This window comes from Zonotrichia leucophrys, chromosome 1 (assembly GCF_028769735.1).
Source record: "Zonotrichia leucophrys gambelii isolate GWCS_2022_RI chromosome 1, RI_Zleu_2.0, whole genome shotgun sequence".
Taxonomy (NCBI): Eukaryota; Metazoa; Chordata; class Aves; order Passeriformes; family Passerellidae; genus Zonotrichia; species Zonotrichia leucophrys.
In genome coordinates this window covers 116,322,541-116,341,200 of record NC_088169.1, presented here as the reverse complement: position 1 = coordinate 116,341,200, position 18,660 = coordinate 116,322,541, and the positions used below count along the sequence as shown (strand labels likewise).

Here is an 18,660-nt window from a genome sequence, read left to right as displayed (position 1 = left end):
AGAAACACGGTTTATGAAGGGAAAGAGCTTTAAAATGAAACTCAGTGGCAAATCAGGCTTTGAGTCAGGCTTTGACAAAGGGTATTCTTTAATGGAATATTAAGAGAAAAAGCAGTGCCTGGAGGCTTTGTGCTCAATGGTGTGAATCATTATGAGCGTGGATGGGGATCTGAAGGTGATGTGTAAGTAAAAACAACAAATAAATAGAGCAATAGAAAGGTAGTATTTGGTGTCTCTTGTTGTCACCAGTTTTGAAGAAAGGAAAAAAAAGCCAGGATTTGTAACGATGGAATCCACCCAGGGGAGCACCTCACTTGCATGATTTTGTACCAGGAAAATCCTTTGCAGTGTCTGATGTTTGTTTTTTGGTGGTTCTCTTCTTACAGAAAATATCCAAGACAAGAACAAAGCTCCAGCCTCGTGTCCTGTGTACGGTCACCCTCGGAAAAGGAGCGAGGTGGCAGAAGATGACACTGCTGCAGACGTGGCAGTGTCAGAGCTGGAGAAATGCAGAGAGCACCTGAATTCCATCCTTGCCCATTGGGACCCTGGTTTGGCAGCAGCGCCCCGCACGCAGCGAGGGGACGCCCTCGGGGCCGCTGAGGCTGGGGGCGAGGCAGGGGCTGTCACCTGTGCCTCCATTCTCGTGGTCACCAAGCTGCTGCTGCGCTCCCTGGCCGGGCAGAGCCCCCTCGGGGAGCAGCACGTGTCCCCGGTGCTGAGGTGGCTGCAGAGCCGTGTCCTGCCGCACGCAGGGGCCGTGCAGGAGCTGCTCGGGGACGGGGCGCTGAGGAGCGGCCTCCTGCAGCTGCACACGCGGCTCTGCCAGGCCGGCGGCGCCCCGGGCGGGCTCTGCGGGCAGCTCGGGGCGCTCAGCTCCATCATGCTGCAGCTCATGGAGCAGCAGGGCCCGCCCGGCCCCTGCCACGGGCTGGTGGCATCGCTGTGCCCGCCGGCAGCGCTGCAGCAGGACGCACACGAGACAGGTGAGCCGTCCTGTTCTTGTCGCTCGTGTTAGGGGCAGTGCTGGGAGAAACGAGGAGATTCCAGGGCTGGTTTGATCCTTGGAGTCAGCTCTGCCATGGCCAGCCAGGCTCGTGGCTGCCCCAGGCAGGAGCTGTGTCTGGTGGGATGGGGCAGGGGTGGGCAGCACAGGGCGGGGTCACACTGGGAGGGTTTCTGGCACTGCAACACTCCCGCTCCCTCTGAGAAACTTCCTTTAAAGGACTAAAATGGAACAAAAGGTATAAATAAATAATTCCAAGAGGGAAAATAGTCTGCAAAAAACCCCAGTTCCACATGGGCCTGGATGCTGATCCTCACTGCTGTCAGTGAGAGATCTGCCAGGTCAGATTTCAAACTGCTTTATTGAAACAGGAAACTGGTTTGTTCCTTCCTGAGAGCTGGGAGTGTGTCTGAGCCTTTGCATGGGCAGAGCCCCTCCAGATTTTCCAGCTAGGAAAGAGCTGGGAACTCTTTCACAGCACAGTCCTGGAGGCACCAACAACCGAATGCTGTGGGGAAACAGAAGAATGTCTGCTCTGATTTTTCTCTTCCCCTTTCTCCCACAGCTGTTTCTGTGTTCCTGACTTCCATTTACGTCGGGGACACGTGGCTGGGAGCACAGCAGCCGGATCTGTTCCTCACCCACGCCAGACTGGTCTGCTCTAGTGCAGATTGGGAATTACAGGGTGACCGGGACACTCGGAAACAAGGGGAAGAAACTCTTGTGTCTCTTTGCAAAAAGATTTGGCTCCATCAGGGCAATAATTCAGGGGACTGACATTGATCTTCAGCGTTCTTCTGTGCCCTGTCCTCAGCACCGTGAGCCCTGCGAGCCTCCTGAGCTGTTCTCATCCAGACCTGCCTTGTTTGGGCACAAAAATCACTATTTTATGACTGGGTGCAAAGTTAGGGGAGATTTTATTCACCATCTCTCAGAGGGACATTAAAGTTCCAGTTTCCCTCTCCTTGAACAGTTTGAGAGACAGTACTGCTTATATAATTTTTATTACAGGCATTTTTATCTTTCTGAAGAAGCAGAGAGTCTGTTTGTGCACGTGTGTGCCCTTAGTATCCATCCTCTCTAAAACAGGACAGGAGAAAAAGGCCGCAGAGCTTCCCACAATGGGGTGTGAGTGCCAAGAACGAGGAGACAGAGGCAGACTGGACTCGGGGATCAGGATGGTCTGCTTGGGTTTAAAAAGCTTGAATGGCACTTCAAGACATTTATATCAGATGTGGTTTATTTTTATTATCCTTTTTTAAAATAAAATAAAATTCAAAAAATTAAAGCCCTGATCCATGGGCTGCTGCTGCCATGTGCGACACAAACCCATCTTCCCTCTGCCCAGAACAGGTGAGAGATGGAACTGAACCCCAAAGGATTTTCAGTGATTATCCATGAGTTTTATTGGGAACTCTCAGGGAAATCTGATCCATTGTTCCTCAGTGTGGCTGTGAGGGTGGTTGAGCAGCCAGTCCAGACCTGCAAACACAGCAGTGCCACAGTGAGAGGCTTGGAATTGTAAACCAGGGTTTATTCAATTGAATCACAGCTGTGTGCTGTGCCCAGGTCCATTGTACAAATAGTTTACAGGGAAAAACCAGAACTGCACATTGCTTGTAATATGGATGGAATTTTGGGGGGGTAAATAAAGTCGAGATGCAAATGAGGGAATTGTTTGAATGTGTAAATATTCTTATCCTAAAAGAGCCCTCAGCTCTGTCCCGAGAGTTGAGTTCAAATGACATTTCTTTACAAACTCCCAAGCCTTTTGGAGAGTGCAGTTTGTGTCCCGCCCTCAGGGAGCCGAGCTGAGCCGAGCCGACGGAGCGAGCGGCTCCGAGTTCGGCCGAAACGAACCGAGCTCAGCCGAACGCTCAGAGCGGCTCCGAGTTCGGCCGAACCACGACACCGAAGGGAGCAGTCAGTTCGCCGAACCCAGCGAGCGACCGAGGGAGCGAGCGCTCCGAGTTCGGCCGAAACGAACCGAGCTCAGCCGAAGCTCAGAGCGGCTCCGAGTTCGCCGAACGAACAAAGCTCAGCCGAACACTCAGAGCGGCTCGAGTTCGCGAACAGCCGAGCTCAGCCGAAGCTCAGAGCGGCTCGAGTTCGGCGAAACGAACGAGCTCAGCAATGCGAGCGGCTCCGAGTTCGGCCGAAACGAACCGAGCTCAGCCGAACGCTCAGAGCGGCTCCGAGTTCGGCCGAACCGAGCCGAGCTCAGCCGAACTTGTATTTCCCGATGTGTAAAATGACAAGGACTCTGCTGTATTCCAGCACACGAGCAAGAACAGCAGCAAAGGCTCCCCCTGAGGTTAATTTACCCCCGTGGAGCCGGCCAACACCACAAAAGGCAAATACACTGACAGTAAATAGGCTATATTATTTATTGTTTTCTTCCACCGCCCCTTGGCGGCTTTCTTTAAAAAAAAAAAAAAAAAACACGTTACTGACACCTTGAGCACGTCCCGCAGCATTCCTAAACTTCAAACCACTGGGATCGCACAGGGATTCCAACACATTTCGCTGGCGAGCGCTCGGTCCTTGCACCAGGATCAGCCCCGGGTGCTCTCGTGCCCGTTAATTAGCGCGAGCGCAGTCACTGCCTAATGAGCTCCTGCCCGAGCCCGCGCTGCCGTTCGTGGCCGTGCTGGAAGGAACGAGAAGGAGGTGTCTACAAACAGCGGGGCTGTGGGTAGGGAAACCCAGACACTGAGAGGTGAGAGAAATAATGAACGGAACCGTAAATTCCAGAGGAATTCCGCTAATTGACAGAGACTGCTGCTCCCCCAAGCCCGTGCTGAGTCCCTGGACTTGAAGAACATAGACACAAAGAGAAGGAAGGGGGAGATGCACATCAGAAGGCGGTCTGTATTAGGCGACTTGGGGAAGTTTGTGCCTCTCAAGTACCTCAGCGGATGGGGAAGACAGAGGGAAATGCGTCCGAGAAATTAGGATAAAAAGGAGGCTGCGTCCCCCAGTAACTTGAGACACCCTGTGGGAAATGCCCATGGCCTCTCCCTTTATTTAAATAAAGTTACAGGACTCCAGTGTATCCTTTTGGACATAAACTTACAATGTTTGTGGATTAATCTTCCTGACAGTGCGACGGCCGGACCGCCCGCGGGACGCGGCAGCAGGAGAGCCCCGAGGTTTGTGTGTTTAACGTGACGGGGCGCCGCTTGCCCGCCCTCAGGGAGCCGAGCTGAGCCGAGCCGACGGAGCGAGCGGCTCCGAGTTCGGCCGAACCCAGCCGAGCTCAGCCGAACACTCAGAGCGGCTCCGAGTTCGGCCGAACCCAGCCGAGCCGAACCGAACGGAGCGAGCGGCTCCGAGTTCGGCCGAAACGAACCGAGCTCAGCCGAACGCTCAGAGCGGCTCCGAGTTCGGCCGAGTCAGCCGAAGAGCGAACCGAGTTGCGCACAGCCGAACACTCAGAGCGGCTCCGAGTTCGGCCGAAACGAACCGAGCTCAGCCGAACACTCAGAGCGGCTCCGAGTTCGGCCGAAACGAGCCGAGCTCAGCCGAACGCTCAGAGCGGCTCCGAGTTCGGCCGAACCCAGCCGAGCTCAGCCGAACGGAGAGCGCTGTACCGAGCTCAGCCGAACCGAGCTGAGTAATTCAAAAAGCAGAAACAAGCCCCAAAGTCTCGGCAGCAGGCCCGGCACAGGGAGGCAGGGTTGGAATTCTCTTTGCTATGCTGAAGGTGTATTCAAGGCATCGTTCCTCTTTGTTTTACAGAAGGAAGACCAAAGAAAAATTCTTACCAAAACAGGATGTTTTGTTTCCTGTCTATCCAGCAGCCAAATAGCACCAGCTAGCTATCCATATCTTAAAATCAGCTGGGGAACTGACCTGGGCCCAGGCAGAATCCAGAACTAAAGCTGAGATAAGAAACAGCTGAAAAAGCCTTTCATTGTGGATGTTAACACACATCATTGAGGCAAACGTTAATGCTCTGTGTCCCAGCAGAGTGACCATCAGCTGCCTTGGCAGCAGATGGGTTTGGGATCTGTGGTCCCTTTTGTCTTATTTCTGTGGGATGGTGCAGTGCTGACAAAAGGGACTGGGACGTGGATCCCTCCCTGCAGGGCTTGTACAGGCATCAGCCCTCCCCACTCTGCCAAAGCCACCCACCAAAACTGCAGCACCTCACTGGGGACTGCAGGGAAGTGTGTGCTGTAATTGGATCGTGGATTCCAGTCCAGGAGCTCTCTGTGTCTCAGGATTCAGCTGTGGCACAGGCCTGCAGGGGACACTTGTCAGTGATTGTTTCTGTGCAGATGTGCAGGTAAGGGATTCAGCAGGGACTCAGCTCTGGAGAGCACTGAGCTCTTGCCAAGGGAGTTCACCCTTGGTGTTACCCCCTGGGGCAGGAGAGGGGTGTCCTGCACGGCCAAAATGGCTTCAACTCTGCATCAAATGAGGTGGGGGGATTCTGCCCCTCTCCCCCACTGAGGCGAGACCCCACCTGCAGAGCTGCCCCAGCTCTGGGGTCCAGCACAAGAAATCTGTGGAGCTGTTGGAACAAGCCCAGAGGAGGCCCCAGAGCTGCTGCAGGGCTGGAGCCAGGCTGGCAGAGCTGGGGGTGCTCACCTGGAGAGGAGAAGGCTCCAGGGAGAGCTCAGAGCCCCTGCAGGGCCTGAAGGGGCTCCAGGAGAGCTGCAGAGGGACTGGGGACAAGGGATGGAGGGACAGGACACAGGGAATGGCTCCCACTGCCAGAGGGCAGGCAGGGATGGGAGATTGGGAATGAGGAATGTTCCCTGGCAGGTGCTGAGGGAGGACGTGGGTGATCTGGGAGAGCACAGGGGCCCTGGTGTCCCTGGGCTGGCAGAGATGGATGAGCACAGAAGGGATGAAGGTGAAAGCTCTCCAGCCTTGAGCAGTGACGTGAGCGGGTGTTTGCTGCGTGAATACATCGGGATTATCACCAGGAAAGGGACAGGAGGTTCCTGACAGACACTGGTGGTTGTCATGCCAAGGGCAGGGCTGGGTGACACAGCAGAGAGGTGGCAGGGCAGGGGTGCAGGTTCACACTGGTGGCTTCTTTCCAGCACCACGCAGGGTTTTGGTGCTGGAACTGGGGGGAGTGGAATTGAAGTGGGGCTGAGAAAACAAACAGAACTCGACCCAAAAGGGCAAGTTTTGTGTGTGACTGGGTTTAATAGTTTCTTCAGTCCTAAAACTGTTTTCTCACAGTGTTTCAAGCCTAGGAAAATGATAACATGGGATGGTTTCAAAGCCTAAACAAATCTCATTGAATGCTGGGTTTCATTAATGATTTCTGGGCACTCCAGAAAACATTTCTAGACTTGCCTTGTTCACAATGGCTCCTTTGATTTCCAAAATTGAATGCATGAGGGATAAATGTGTGTATTTTTGAGCCAAGTATTTTGCTCAGTAACATGATGAAAAAGTGAAAAAAACTTTAAAAATCAATACTTTGTTTAAGTCTTGCAAATGCTCTGAGATTTTCATGCACACAGAGTTCTCCTGCCAGTTTTTTAGGAACAGTAAATTGCTGGTAACATGCCTGTGTTACCCTGCCATTTAATGTCCATTTCCATGTCTGTTGTGTTGTTAATCCACCTCCTGCTTTGTGGTTTATTTGGGTAAACTGCCTTTTTTAAATTGTTTTTGTTACCTTTTGTGAGCATGCCAGAGGCCCTAGGGTGCCAATAAATGGGAATATTAGCGCTCCCTCTGACTGCTGCTTCCCTCTGCTTGCTTGTGACCTAATCCTGAATCTCTGCCCAGCCTGCTGGGCTGAATTTTCCTGAAAAGGAGGAGCAGTGGGTCAAGAGATGCTCCAGCCAAACACTGACAGGAAAAGCTTCACCTCTGTGCAGTTACAAACGTGTCACTGCTGCATCACTCGAGGCACTGAGTGTTTCCCACAGGTTATTTTTTCACACTGGTATCTACTTGCTTTATCTCTGGTTATTCTTGCTTTATCTGTGGTTGTACTCACTTGGCTGGTGTCGATCCAGAGCAGGACATGCAGAGCAGAACAAGGAAAAGGAACATCACAAAGGCAGCGAGGCCGACCCAGAAGGCGATGACGATGGAGTCTGTGGGCACAGCAGAGGGTTCTGTCATTTGGCACGGCAGAAATTAAACACAGCAAGGTGATTTGCCCTCCCTGCTGCAGGTATGTCATCTGACTCATTTCTGCTTTCAGAGAGAGGGTCTGAGTGCCACTTTGTTCAAGGCCTTGGGAGCCTCCTGACAGTGGGCATGAGGGAGGGAAAAGCCTCTGGAGTGTCCTGGTGCCCAGACCTGTGCAGAAAACTGAACGTGGCTCCTGCTACACAAGCACAGGGCAGGAAGCCTGAATGGTCACTGCCTAATCCTGCAAGGTCTTTAAGGAGAGGCCCTCAGGGAGGGAATCCCAGCCCTGGAAGCGTTTTATACCAGGAGAAATAGCAAGAGGGGTTTGTTGCACGGGGCCTGTGTCCCTCCCAGCACATCAGGGCAGGGCAGGGCAGGGCAGGGCAGGGAAGGGAAGGGAAGGGAAGGGAAGGGAAGGGAAGGGAAGGGAAGGGAAGGGAAGGGAAGGGAAGGGAAGGGAAGGGAAGGGAAGGGAAGGGAAGGGAAGGGAAGGGAAGGGAAGGGAAGGTGCCCCCTGCCCTGCAGCCTTCGTGGAGGGGTGCAAGGGGCTGCCTGCTGTGCCAGGAGCACACGGTTTATCTGAGGAACAGATTGCCGGAGCCCAGGTGTGCCCACATGGGAGGGTGAGGTGGCTGGGGGAGCAGAGGGAGCTGCTCTCTCCTGCAGGCTGCACTGCTGTGCCAGTTTGATTGCCTGAGCCCTGGGCTCACTGAGGATCTGCTCCCATCCCCACAGCACCTTTGGCCACTGTCCCACAGACGCTCCCTCCTGGGGCCACTGTGCTGATGGCCTTGGGAAGTCTGGGTGCCCTGCCCTGGATTCACAGCAGACGAGGTGGAAAAAGAAGGGTCACTGGCTCCAGGGACAAATATTGACTGAGATAAAATAAATCTTCCCTCTGAAAGCACAGAAAACATTGTGTTCTCTGAAACAGGTCTGGTATGTTTGATTGAACGTTTCTTTGTGAAAAAGTTCAGGATGTGTCGGCATCAAAGGCACAAAGAGATTAAGGGAATTAGCCCAGCTCCTTTTAAACCCAAAACCAGAGCTGGCCCAGCTCTGCCCTGATCAGAAACCTGAGTTTGGGCTGGGCTACTGAGAAATATCAGTGGGGAGGGGCAGCCTATTTTATTGTTCCTTTGCCCCGGGACATTTTGAGAAGCCCAAAGCTTTGAAGTGTTCCACACCACTGGGACAGAAATTAAGAGTTTGGATTTATAGAGTTCCCTGTCAGAGCTATTCTGGCTTCATCTTTTAAAAACGGTTTTAATGGATTTCATGGGATTCACTGAAGCTAAATAAATTGGCACCAGGGCTCAGGTGGAGCTTGAACCAAAATTTCCTGGGTTTAAATTCTGCAGTTAGTTGGTTTTTTGTTTGTTTGTTTGCTTGCTTTTGTTACGGTTTTTTTTGTTATGTTTTTTAATTGGAATAATGTCTTTTCTTATTTTACAGAGCTATAAAAAGCTTTCCTGTTGCTAAATTTTACCGTCACCTTTTGGGCATGTGTGTGTGCATGCTTTTAAATAGCCTATTGGGTCATGGGTAAATTAAGATTTTTTTTCGTTATTTTCGTACAAAATTGAGAGAGATGCACAACACTACAAACAGAAAGCAAGACCATGGATTTTTATCTGGGTTTAGATTCATTTTTATGAGACAAATTCAGTCTCAACAAGTTTCAGGGACCAGCCACGTAACAGAAGGAAGGAAGTGCAGAGATTCAGGTCTCTGTTTCACATTAAAAGAATTTTAAAAAACCCTGGGAGGCAAAACTGAGAGCACACAAAGCCAATAATCCCAGCAGCAGCTTTTCTCAGTATAGGAATGTAAATATTGTGCAAGGACAGGCAAAGCATATTCATTGCTTGACTGGTACTTTTACTCCAAACAGTGAAAAATCCCAAGCAGGGATTTGTGGAATTGTTTCCCTTGGTGTTTTCATTAGAACTTGTGAGCCACTGTTCACCCACTGGAATTTGGAGGAGGAAGGATAATAGCTCCAGGAGGATGCACTCTCTGTTCCTCCACAAAACTGTCAACCAATTTAAATTAAATTTAACTGAGGGCGAGCATCTTGTCTCAGCAGCACAGTTTCTACAGATTTCAAGGACAGAGGCAGCTGAGGAAAAATGCCCTGTGAATTGCCTGGGAGGGAAGTGCTGTACAACAAATGCCACCTCTGCTGTGCACCAGGTGATCCAAGAGGTAGGAAAATGTTACCAAGGAGAAAACGGGAACGGTTTATTCCTGATTTTTGGGTTTTGCTACACCAGCCACATGCCAAGGACTTAGATCTAGCTCAGCTCAGCAGTTTGGGGTTTCCCTAGTGGAATCTGGGGGTAATCATCTGCCCTAACATTAAAATTAAGAGAATTTTAGATGAGCTGTTCCTGGTCCCAGCAGCGCCAAATGCTGCTCTGCAGCATTAGAGAACAAGATTTTCTGTATGGAGGGATGTGGATATTCACACCACCTTCTTTAAAGTGTGGTGCCCTAAGTTTGGAGGCAATGAGCCCTCAGCTGACCTGAATGCACAGAAAAGCTTTTCTAGGGTAAGTTTCTACTCCTTTTTCCTACAGCTGTCCAAGCAAGCAAAGGACAAGCAGCTCCTAGCAGAGAATTCCACCTTCACCACCAGAAAGCCAGTTTCTTGCATTGTTAGTGAGAGAGACATGAAGGTATTCTGAAAGGCCATCACATTTTCCTGGGATATATAATAATTGCACTGTAATGACCTTGGGAAAAAACAATTTTAGTTTCTAAATCCACATCTGAAGAGTTTCAGCTATCCACAGGGATGGGAGGGAAGGTGAAAGAATACGTTTGCAGCTTACTGTTCCTGGCTAGTGGAAACATACATTTCCTTTAGTAAAAGTCTGAATGCTTACCAGTTGCAGTGTCAGCCTTGTCCCAAGATGAAAACGCAGTGTTTTTCTGAAAACCTCTGCTCCTTCAGTGAACTTTGGTGGCAGTAGCACACAGGTCACTAGCACCCCACACTACAGATTCACAAGTAATCACATTTCCCCTTAGCAAATGGCTAAAAAATAAAGTAATCTGTCCTTGTAAACAAGAATTAGTGTCAGCAGTCTTAGAGCTTCAGATACTGTAAAATAAAGCCCAGAGTGTTTGTTAGTAACTATCCAGCCTGAAGGCAAACACCCATTCACACAAACCAGGCACTGGCAGGGACTCTACTGCAAGGAAACAAAACCAGGTCAGTGAGACAAGCAATGCAACATTTTCCCTGTGCTAGATTAGCACCTACCACTCCACAGTACTTACATTTATTAACCTTCAGCTTGCTTCCATCTACTGGAATTGGATCTATGTAATCCCAGTAATACTCGTAGGACCAGAAGTACTCGGAGGAGTTTGTGCTGTTGGCCATGTCAGCGGCGCCCTTTCAGCAGCCCAGAACTCCGACCCACAGCTTTGCCTCATGGCGCTGCATTGCCCTCAGAAAGGGAATTGCACAACCGGCGCCTGTGCCAATCGCTCGGGTCCCGCGGCTCAAGGACTGCCTGAGGACTGGAAACATCAGTGAGACAGTAACTCGTGTTGTTATTCCTCGGGATGTTTCAAACTGAGGCGGGCGCCCTGTAACCGAGGGACGGGGTGGACGGGTGCCAGCTGGATCACAGGCCCTTCCCTCAGAGCAGTGCTCTGTTCTGGGAGCTCCGGAGCACGGCCGGGCCGGAAAACATTCCCGAATGTGTCTGGTGGGAAGGGCTGGCTCTGCAGGGCCCACACCAGCAGTGGCTGAGGGCTTGTTCAGCGTGGAGGGGGCCGAGGTCAGGGCTCACCGGGCTGCGGCTCCTCCTGAGGGCAGCTCCGGGCTCTGCTCCCCGTGGCCAGGGACAGCACCCAGGGAAGGGCTGCAGCTGGGTCTGGAGGCGTTTAGGCTGGATTTCAGGGAAAGGGTCATCCCCAGAGGTGCTGGGCGCCGCGCAGGCTCCCCAGGGCATGGGCACAGCCCCACAGAGCTCCAGACCCACTGGAGGCGTTTAGGCTGGATTTCAGGGAACGGTTCAAGCCCAGAGGGCGCTGGGCGCTGCGCAGGCTCCCCAGGGAATGGGCACAGCCCCACAGAGCTCCAGGAGTGTTTGGAGAGCGCTCCAGGGATACTCAGGGTGGGATTGCTGGGGGTCTGTGCAGGGCCAGGGGCAGGACTGTATGATCCTTGTGGGGCCCTTCCAGCTCGGGAAGTTCTCTGAATTAGGAGTGACTTGATAAAACGCTTCATGTACTGGAATACCCACATCCTTTGCTTTGGTTCCACGACCTTACGAGGTCCAAACGCCCCCGGGCGGGGCTGAGGCGGCTCCGGGAGCAGTTCCGGGGCAGCCTCGGTGCTGAGGCGGTTCCGGGGCCGGCCCCGGGAGCGGTTCCGGGGCCATGTCCGGTGTCACTGCCGCTTCCTCGGCGGGCGATTCGAAGGCGATGCTGGGGACCGGTGCCTCGGCGGGCCAGCAGGACCCGCTGTCGCTGTGGCCGGCGCTGGAGCAGTCGCTGTCGCTGCTGGAGTCGGGCGCCAGCCAGGCGGAGCGGGAGCGGGACGAGGTGCCCATGCCCATGGTGTTCCTGTGCGCTGGCTGCCGGCGGCCCGTGGGCGACACGTCCAGCTGGGTGTCCAACGACGAGGCGAGCGGCTGCATCCTGCTGCGCAGTGAGTGCCGGCCCCGCGGGTCCCCCTCACGGCCGCCATCCCTCCCTGCTTCCCTCCTTCCCTCCCGCTGCAGGTGCGGCCGCCAGCGTCGCCGTGGACCCGGAGCGGAAGATTTCCAACCTGCCCGGCGAGTGCGGATGGTGAGGGCCGGCCGTGGCTGGGCACAGCCCCGGGGAGGTCGGGGGATCCCGGGACAGCCCCGGTGCAGGGCCCGCAGTGCCGGTGTGGGCCTGGAACTCTCATTTGTGTGCGGTGTGCTGTGTGGGCTGAGGGACAGGGATTCCTCACAGGGACAGGCAGGGCTGGACAAGGGGAATGGCCTCAGCATGAAGGAAGGCAGGTTTGGATTCAGTGTCAGAAGAAGTTTTCCCTGTGAGGGTGGGCAGGCCCTGGCACAGCTGTGGCTGCCCTGGATCCCTGGCAGTGCCCAAGGCCAGGCTGGACACTGGGGCTGGGAGCAGCTGGGACAGTGGGAGTGTCCCTGCCATGGCAGGGCTGCGATGGGATGGGCTTTGAGGTCCCTACCACAATGTAGTGATCCTGATCTGTAGTGATCCTGATCTGCCGTGATTCTGATCTGTAGTGATCCTGATCTGTAGTGATCCTGATCTGTAGTGATTCTGATCAGGGCTTGCTGAGGTCAGTCAGCCTGAGGAGCTGCTGCAAATTCAGGCTGAAAGATGAGTGCTCATAATTTACACTGTGTAAAGCAAGAATGAATGCCTCAAGAAATGATAATGCATGATTGTTTGGCGTTTTGTTTTTGGTTTTTGGGGGCTTTTTAAGGAAAGGGATGGGGTGAGGTGCTTCCTTTTATTTTTTTCTGAATCAATGTTATTTCTCCCTTACAGCTTAGTAGAAACCTTATTCTGCTCTGGCTGCTCAAAGATCCTTGGCAGCATCTACAGGTGCACCTCGAGGAGCCTGGACTACAAGAGAGATTTGTTCTGTTTCACTATTGACTCCATTGAAAGGTAAGCACAGAATGTTTGTGTGCCAGCCCCACTGCACTCACAGGCATTGCACTGAGGGCTCTCCTGTTATATCTCTGGGCAGTGCAGAGGTGGCTTTTTTGGCTGCTCTGCCCCAGAGGGGTTTTCTGTATTGCTGCTGTTGGCATCACAGTGCTCAGTTCTGAGGAACATCACTGTGTAAGGCAAATCCTAGGGAAAAAACCACCCCAAACCAGCCAGGTCTGCCTTTGGTATGAGAAATTGCATTCCTGGCAAGCAAATACCAGCAGGTCCAGGGCACGAGAGGTTCCTTCTCATTTTCCCTGAGGAGTACACAAGCCAAGCACCAGACAGGCCCGTCTGGAGCCCCTTTGGGGTCAGCACTGCCAGCAGGCAGCGTGGCCAGAGGGGCTCAGGCAGGACTCGGGGCAGGTCTGCCCTGTGCTGGCCCCATCTGCTCTGTCTCTAGGGTGGGCAAAGGCAAATCTGACAGCTGAGGATGTGCCTGAGGCTCTCTCTCAGCCGTTTAAAATCTGTCTAGAAAATGAAAGTGTGCTTGGGTTTAGTCGGTTTATAGCACTTAAAAGTGGTCCTAAGGTATTGTTCAATAACCATATAGTGAATCAAGGCTTTGTGCCAGAGTTCCTTTATGCAAGCATTGTTCTGATGGACAGTGTTCACCTGAACTAGTTTCAATGTCTCTGTTTTTTTTCTGAAGTTCCCATTCATTTTACTGTACTGCTGTGGATGTTCACCCTCATGCTCTGGACGGTGCTCTTAATTCCACAGCTATGATACCTTATTTTTTGGCAGTAAAATTCCCTAAAGCACTGACCTGGCTGCAGAATGGCACTTTTCCTGGAGAGTAATGCTGCCTCTCCCTCCCAGCCAGCCCTGCCCTGCTCTCGGTGTCTGTGCAGTTTTCACTGCAGCCCCAGGATCCATGGCTGTCTCTCAGGGCTCTGGAGGAGGGCTGGGTTTGGATTTTGGCTTCAGGGTGGGAATCTGTGCATGATCTGACCTGTGCCATCTCAGCTACATCCTAGGCACCCCGGGAAAGCAAGCTGTCATCCATGAGCAACCACTCACTCTGGAAAGTCAAGCTGTCTTGGAAGAGGTGCTGGAAAGGGTGAGATTTAACCTCATAATTAATAATTTGTTTAATTCCCCTCTGTGAAACCTTAATGTGCTCCAATAGTTTCTGCAGAACAGCTTATTTCACCCAGAGTAATTCAGTGCATTGTAGCTTCTACTGGTCTGCTTCATGTCATTGGTACCTTGTGTTATGCAGGATTTTCAGTAACTTTCCTTCAATTTTCATGGTAATTAGCATTTTCTGTCTCTCAAGCACAGCATTAGGTTCCTGTTTATATCTCAGTAATTTGATAAGTTGTTTCTAGTTAGTTCTGATTCACTTCTCCAGATCTTCACTTAACTTTTAGCCATGTTTCTTCTGCCTGTTGTGCAAATGGACTGAATGCTTTTGCTGTAGCTTTGCATTGAAATATAACATCATAAATGAGGTTGATGTTTTGCTGTACTAAAATCTGGTGACTGCAGGTAGGAAGAGCTGGGAGCAAATAGTGTAAGGAAGTTGGAAACTGAAGGGTGTCCAGCAGAAGCTGAGTGTGTGGCTCTGACACCAGGGCTGGAAAAAGTGGACAGTGAGTGTTAGAGCTGGGTGAGCTTTCACAGGAGTAAATGAGCAGGGAAATAGTCAAATGAAGAGAATTGGTGATGTGAGATGAGACTGGAGCCCTTTCTGCCCCCCACACGTGCTCTGTGTGTGTGTGTGACCCACACCTGGTCCTTTTGCAGATGGACATGCTGCTCAAGGCTCTGGAGACAAGGCTGGGCACGGTGGAGTCGCGTGTGGCTGCCCTGCACAGGCAGGTCTGACAGGAGCCTGCTGAGCTGCAGGAGCAGGGCACAGGTGAGGGCTGGCCCTGCGATCCCTGGGATCCTGGGGGCTTTGCACAGGCTGTGGCAGAGCTGGGAGCGTGGGTGCCCTGTGCGTGGGGAGCAGGGCTGAGCGAGGCTGCGTCCCAGCCAAGGAGCTCCTCTTGTGTCCCTCAAGAGCAAACCCCAGGGGTTTTTGCTTAATAAACACTTCTGATCAGACATGCTGGTTTCATGTAAATACTTATTTAAATTTTTGTCTCTGGAAGCAAAACATTGATTTCCTGACTTCCCTGCTATTCAGTACTGGGTGGGCATTTTCCTAAGCTAATGAAAAACCTCCCTGTGGTTCTGTGATTTCCAAAGGAACAGCACTGGGTTTTTCTTGTCTCCATAGCTTTAGCTTGACTTGTGCTCAAAGACAGGAATGGCTCAATAACTGTATGCGGTGAATTGTGAGTTTGGCAGGGTTTTTTGCAAGTTTGGGGCTAAAATGCGATGTAAGAAAAGGCTTTTTTTGCAGCATTAGATTTTTGATTTTTGCAGCATTGCAGCTTTTCAAGCTTTCCCAGTTGCCTCATTCTGATTTAACTCTCTTGAAATATGCTTAATATGTTGATTATTTTTCATTGTTATTTTTGTTGGTGGGGTTTTTTTGTGTTTTGTTTTTTTTTTAAATTTGGTTTTCTTTTTTGCCTGCCTTAGGAAAATTTAACAGATCTCACTTTTTTCTTCTCCAGTTGAGTGTAGTGTTATCTTCTTAATTCAAAAAACATTTGCTGTATGGAAAAAGCATCTTGCCTTGTGAAAGGACAGGTAGGAGCTGTTGCAATGGCCAGTGCCCTGTGGCACAGAGATTCCCGGGCACTGGGGAGCCCTGTGCCAGGCACACACACCTGGCCAGGTCCCTGTGGATGCTGCTGCTGTGCCTGGTGGTGACGTGATAACCAGCTGGGCTTTGCTGCCACAGTCAAACCCAGCAGTTTTCCTGTGAATCCCAGCAAACTGGGCCCAAGGGCTCTGTCCCTCAGCCTCTGCTTCCACTGGTTTGGAGGGGTTGGATCCCAGTTATTCACCCCAGGAGCTGCCCCTCCATCCTTTTCCCCACTGTTCTGTTCCAATTGTGGGAAATACTTGGGTTTTGGTTTTTTCCCCCTGCACTTCACTGCAGATCCCAAAAAACCCACAGGAGGGAAGATGTGCTTCCACCACCAGGTGAGGAGCCTGATTTTGGAATGTTTGATGGAATTGGCCCAGTAGCTTTTCCTTCTGGCCTTCCCGTAGTCTGTCCATGGCAGGTCCAGCCTGTGCCTTTAGCTTGGAGCCCTCAGTCCTCAGGGAAATGAACCTTTGGGAAGTTCTTACAGCTCTGCCCAGTGCTGTATGGATTGGGATGATTTTCTGGAATTAGGCTGTCCATTCTGACCCGTTTGTTCTCTCTCCCTGCAGACTGTGCTGCTGAAAGGCTGAGGTGGCACCAGGATCGGTGACATCCCTGACTCCCTGTGCCTTCCTGAGGCTGAAGCCACGTTTGCTGCCAGGGACCACAGAGTGGAAGATGCTACAGACTGAAAACTTGGGCATTTTTCTCCTGAATCCCAAGACTCTCTGCAGCTGTACACTGTCTATCTCTTAAAAGAGTTTCTGGCTTTTTAAAGTTTTTTACATTCTGCAATATTTATCTGTAACTCCATTAAAAAGAGTCATACTGTATCAATGTGGTGCGAATGACTTTGTTTGAGTTGGTTAATTAAAGCAAATTATTAATAAGGGGTTGGAGCATCCCTTAGTTGGAGCTGGCAGCTCTTCTTTATTTTCTCTTCATTCCTTTAATTCCTTTCTATTATTTCTTAAGCAATTACTGCAATTAGGATATACAATAAGGACAGCAGCATTTCTGCCCTGCTGGATTGGCAAATCCAAGCCCAATTCCTTGCAGAGACTGAGGGGATGGCTTTTGACAGTGGGAATTTGGTGAGGAAGAGAGATGAGAGGTCCCACAAAAAGTGGTTAAGGCCAGTTCTGCTGGCTTTGGGTGCTCCTAGCCCAAAAATCATCCTGGCTAAAGGGAACTTGGGGAAGCAAGGGGCCCTGTGCCGGGGGCCTGTGCTGGGACCCCTCAAATTGCAGCCAGAGGCGCTGGGCACTGCCAGACTTTTGGGACACGGCTACTGAGAGGCTCCACGGCCTGATCCCGAGGGTTTTCCCATTGTTTCCTGTCGTGCTTAGCACCGGGCAAGGCAGTGCAGCCCCACAGGCTGAAAATCCCATGGGAGCAGCTGGAATCACAGACGAGCACACAGAAACCAGGCTGGGAGAGCACATGGGCTGCTCCATAGATTTATTTTTCACGATGTGTTTTGAATTTATACCAGAATCTCTCCCGTCCCCTCAGATCCCGCATCCTTGAGTTTTGAGTTTTCTCATAAAGACTCCTCGGCCTGCACTGGGAAATGATTCCGTGGCACCGGGAGAGCGGCGGGGTCTGAGGGTCCTGGGGCTCCCCCCGCCCCGGCCGGTTCCCGGTTCCGTCCGTGTGGAGCCTCCGTTCTGGGGCTCCCGCCGCCCGCGGCCGTCCCGGTCCCGATCCCCGCCCCACACCGCGCCCGCCGCGGGAGAGGCGGCACCGCTCGGGACCCCCCGGCAGCCGACACCGACAGGAGCCGAGCCAGAACCCCGGCCCATCCCGGCCCCGCCTCAGCGCTCGGGGCTCCGCGCAGCGCCGGGAGCAGCCCCGGTTCGGCCCGGTGCGACGGGCGGGGCCGGTGTGGGGGACACGGGCGGGGCCGGTGTGGGGGGCACGGGCGGGGCCGGTGTGGGGGACACGGGCGGGGCCGGTGTGAGGGGCACGGGCGGGGCCGGTGTGGGGGACACGGGCGGGGCCGGTGTGGGGGACACGGGCGGGATCGGTATGGGGGACACGGGCGGGGCCGGTGTGGGGGACACGGGCGGGGCCGGTATGGGGGACACGGGCGGGGCCGGTGTGGGGGGCACGGGCGGGATCGGTATGGGGGACACGGGCGGGGCCGGTATGGGGGACACGGGCGGGGCCGGTATGGGGGACACGGGCGGGGCCGGTGTGGGGGACACGGGCGGGGCCGCCAGCGATGGCCCCACCCCCATCCCGGGCAGGGCGGGGCGGACTCGGGGCGGACCCGGGGCTCCGTGAGGCGGGGCCGGGGGCGGGGCCAGAGCTACGTGAGGCGGGGCTAGGGGGCGGGGCCAGAGCTACGTAAGGCGGGGCTCGAAGGCGGGGCCAGAGCTACGTGAGGCGGGGCCGGAGGCGGGGCCAGAGCTACGTGAGGCGGGGCTCGGAGGCGGGGCCAGAGCTACGTGAGGCGGGGCCGGGGGCGGGGCCAGAGCTACGTGAGGCGGGGCCAGAGCTACGTGAGGCGGGGCCGGGGGCGGTCCCGACTCCGGCTCAGGTGTGCGGGGCGGGTCCCGGGACCGGCTCAGGTGTGCGGGACCTCAGCGCGGCTGCGCGGGGCGTGGCCGAGGTTATATAAGATCCAGTAATCTCGTTAACCGCCATTTGCTCACTCGGAGCTCGGTGCGGACGGGTGGGTTCTGTCCCCGCTCCGCGGCTTTTTCTCCCTTCCTCTTCCCTCCTCTACCTTTCCTTTCTCCTGCTTGTATTCCCCTTCTTTCTCTGCCTTTTTCCCCTCCCTCCCCCCTTTTCTCTCCTCCTCAGCCTTCCTCTTTTCCCTCCTCTTCCCTTTTTTCGGCCTCCCCTCCTGTCTCCTCCTCTGCCGTTCCTTTTCCTCTCTGTATTCCCTTCCCCTACCCTCCCCTTTCCTCCCTCCCTTTCGCCCCCCTCCTGTCCCCTCCTCCTCTTCCTTCCCCTCTGTTCTTCTCTTTCCCCAGACCCTACCCTCCTCTTCCCCCTACTCCTTCGTTCCCCGTCTCCTCCTTCTCTGTCCGCGTCTGTCCTTTCCAGCCTTTCCCTTTCACTTTCCTCCCTGCTATCCCTCCTCTCTTGCCGTTCTCTCCGTTCCTTCTTTCCTCTCAGCCGCGGG

At 53.4% G+C, this 18,660-nt stretch overlaps 3 protein-coding genes and 1 long non-coding RNA gene across 5 annotated transcripts in view; 3 read left to right on the top strand and 1 right to left on the bottom strand.

Annotated features, from left to right (window-relative positions):
- The window catches only part of URB1 (URB1 ribosome biogenesis homolog), a 38,196-nt gene extending 35,521 nt beyond the window's left edge, over positions 1-2,675 (top strand). The window contains exons 38-39 of the mRNA XM_064729184.1: positions 387-986; positions 1,572-2,675. Coding sequence (XP_064585254.1) covers positions 387-986; positions 1,572-1,783 — 812 coding nt within the window. The 3' untranslated portion in view covers positions 1,784-2,675. The remainder of the gene's footprint in view (positions 1-386; positions 987-1,571) is intronic.
- MRAP (melanocortin 2 receptor accessory protein) lies at positions 2,388-11,441 on the bottom strand. 2 transcript variants are annotated; one of them, XM_064729242.1, is made up of 5 exons: positions 11,386-11,441; positions 10,409-10,654; positions 6,981-7,080; positions 3,461-3,656; positions 2,388-2,488 (listed from the first exon to the last, which is right to left on the bottom strand). In XM_064729242.1, exons 2-4 carry the CDS (start codon positions 10,512-10,514, stop codon positions 3,587-3,589), a joined length of 276 nt encoding a protein of 91 aa, XP_064585312.1. In that variant the 5' UTR covers positions 10,515-10,654; positions 11,386-11,441; the 3' UTR covers positions 2,388-2,488; positions 3,461-3,586. The 2 variants fall into 2 exon arrangements, with proteins under 2 accessions (XP_064585312.1, XP_064585303.1); XM_064729233.1 differs by lacking the exon at positions 11,386-11,441 and having other exon boundaries at positions 10,409-11,000.
- Positions 4,796-8,005, top strand: LOC135455788 (uncharacterized). The gene is made up of 3 exons (XR_010442393.1): positions 4,796-5,297; positions 7,000-7,160; positions 7,856-8,005. It is a non-coding gene; the product is annotated as an uncharacterized LOC135455788 (long non-coding RNA).
- A 41-nt stretch (positions 11,442-11,482) lies between the features above and the next one.
- MIS18A (MIS18 kinetochore protein A) lies at positions 11,483-16,357 on the top strand. The gene is made up of 6 exons (XM_064729221.1): positions 11,483-11,792; positions 11,866-11,932; positions 12,644-12,766; positions 13,781-13,874; positions 14,564-14,678; positions 16,094-16,357. The coding sequence occupies exons 1-5, from the start codon at positions 11,522-11,524 to the stop codon at positions 14,642-14,644; spliced, it is 636 nt and encodes a 211-aa protein (XP_064585291.1). The 5' UTR covers positions 11,483-11,521; the 3' UTR covers positions 14,645-14,678; positions 16,094-16,357.
- The last annotated feature ends 2,303 nt before the right edge of the window (positions 16,358-18,660 follow it).

Coding starts and splice junctions, on each gene's coding strand:
- MIS18A (XM_064729221.1), top strand. CDS start 11,522: ATGTCCGGTGTCACTGCCGCTTCCTCGGCGGGCGATTCGAAGGCGATG. Junction 11,933..12,643: donor CTGCCCGGCGAGTGCGGATG/GTGAGGGCCGGC, acceptor TCTCCCTTACAG/CTTAGTAGAAACCTTATTCT. Junction 13,875..14,563: donor TGGAAGAGGTGCTGGAAAGG/GTGAGATTTAAC, acceptor GTCCTTTTGCAG/ATGGACATGCTGCTCAAGGC.
- MRAP (XM_064729242.1), bottom strand. CDS start 10,514: ATGGCCAACAGCACAAACTCCTCCGAGTACTTCTGGTCCTACGAGTAT. Junction 7,081..10,408: donor CAAGCTGAAGGTTAATAAAT/GTAAGTACTGTG, acceptor CTGTGCCCACAG/ACTCCATCGTCATCGCCTTC. Junction 3,657..6,980: donor TCTGGATCGACACCAGCCAA/GTGAGTACAACC, acceptor CGTTCCTTCCAG/CACGGCCACGAACGGCAGCG.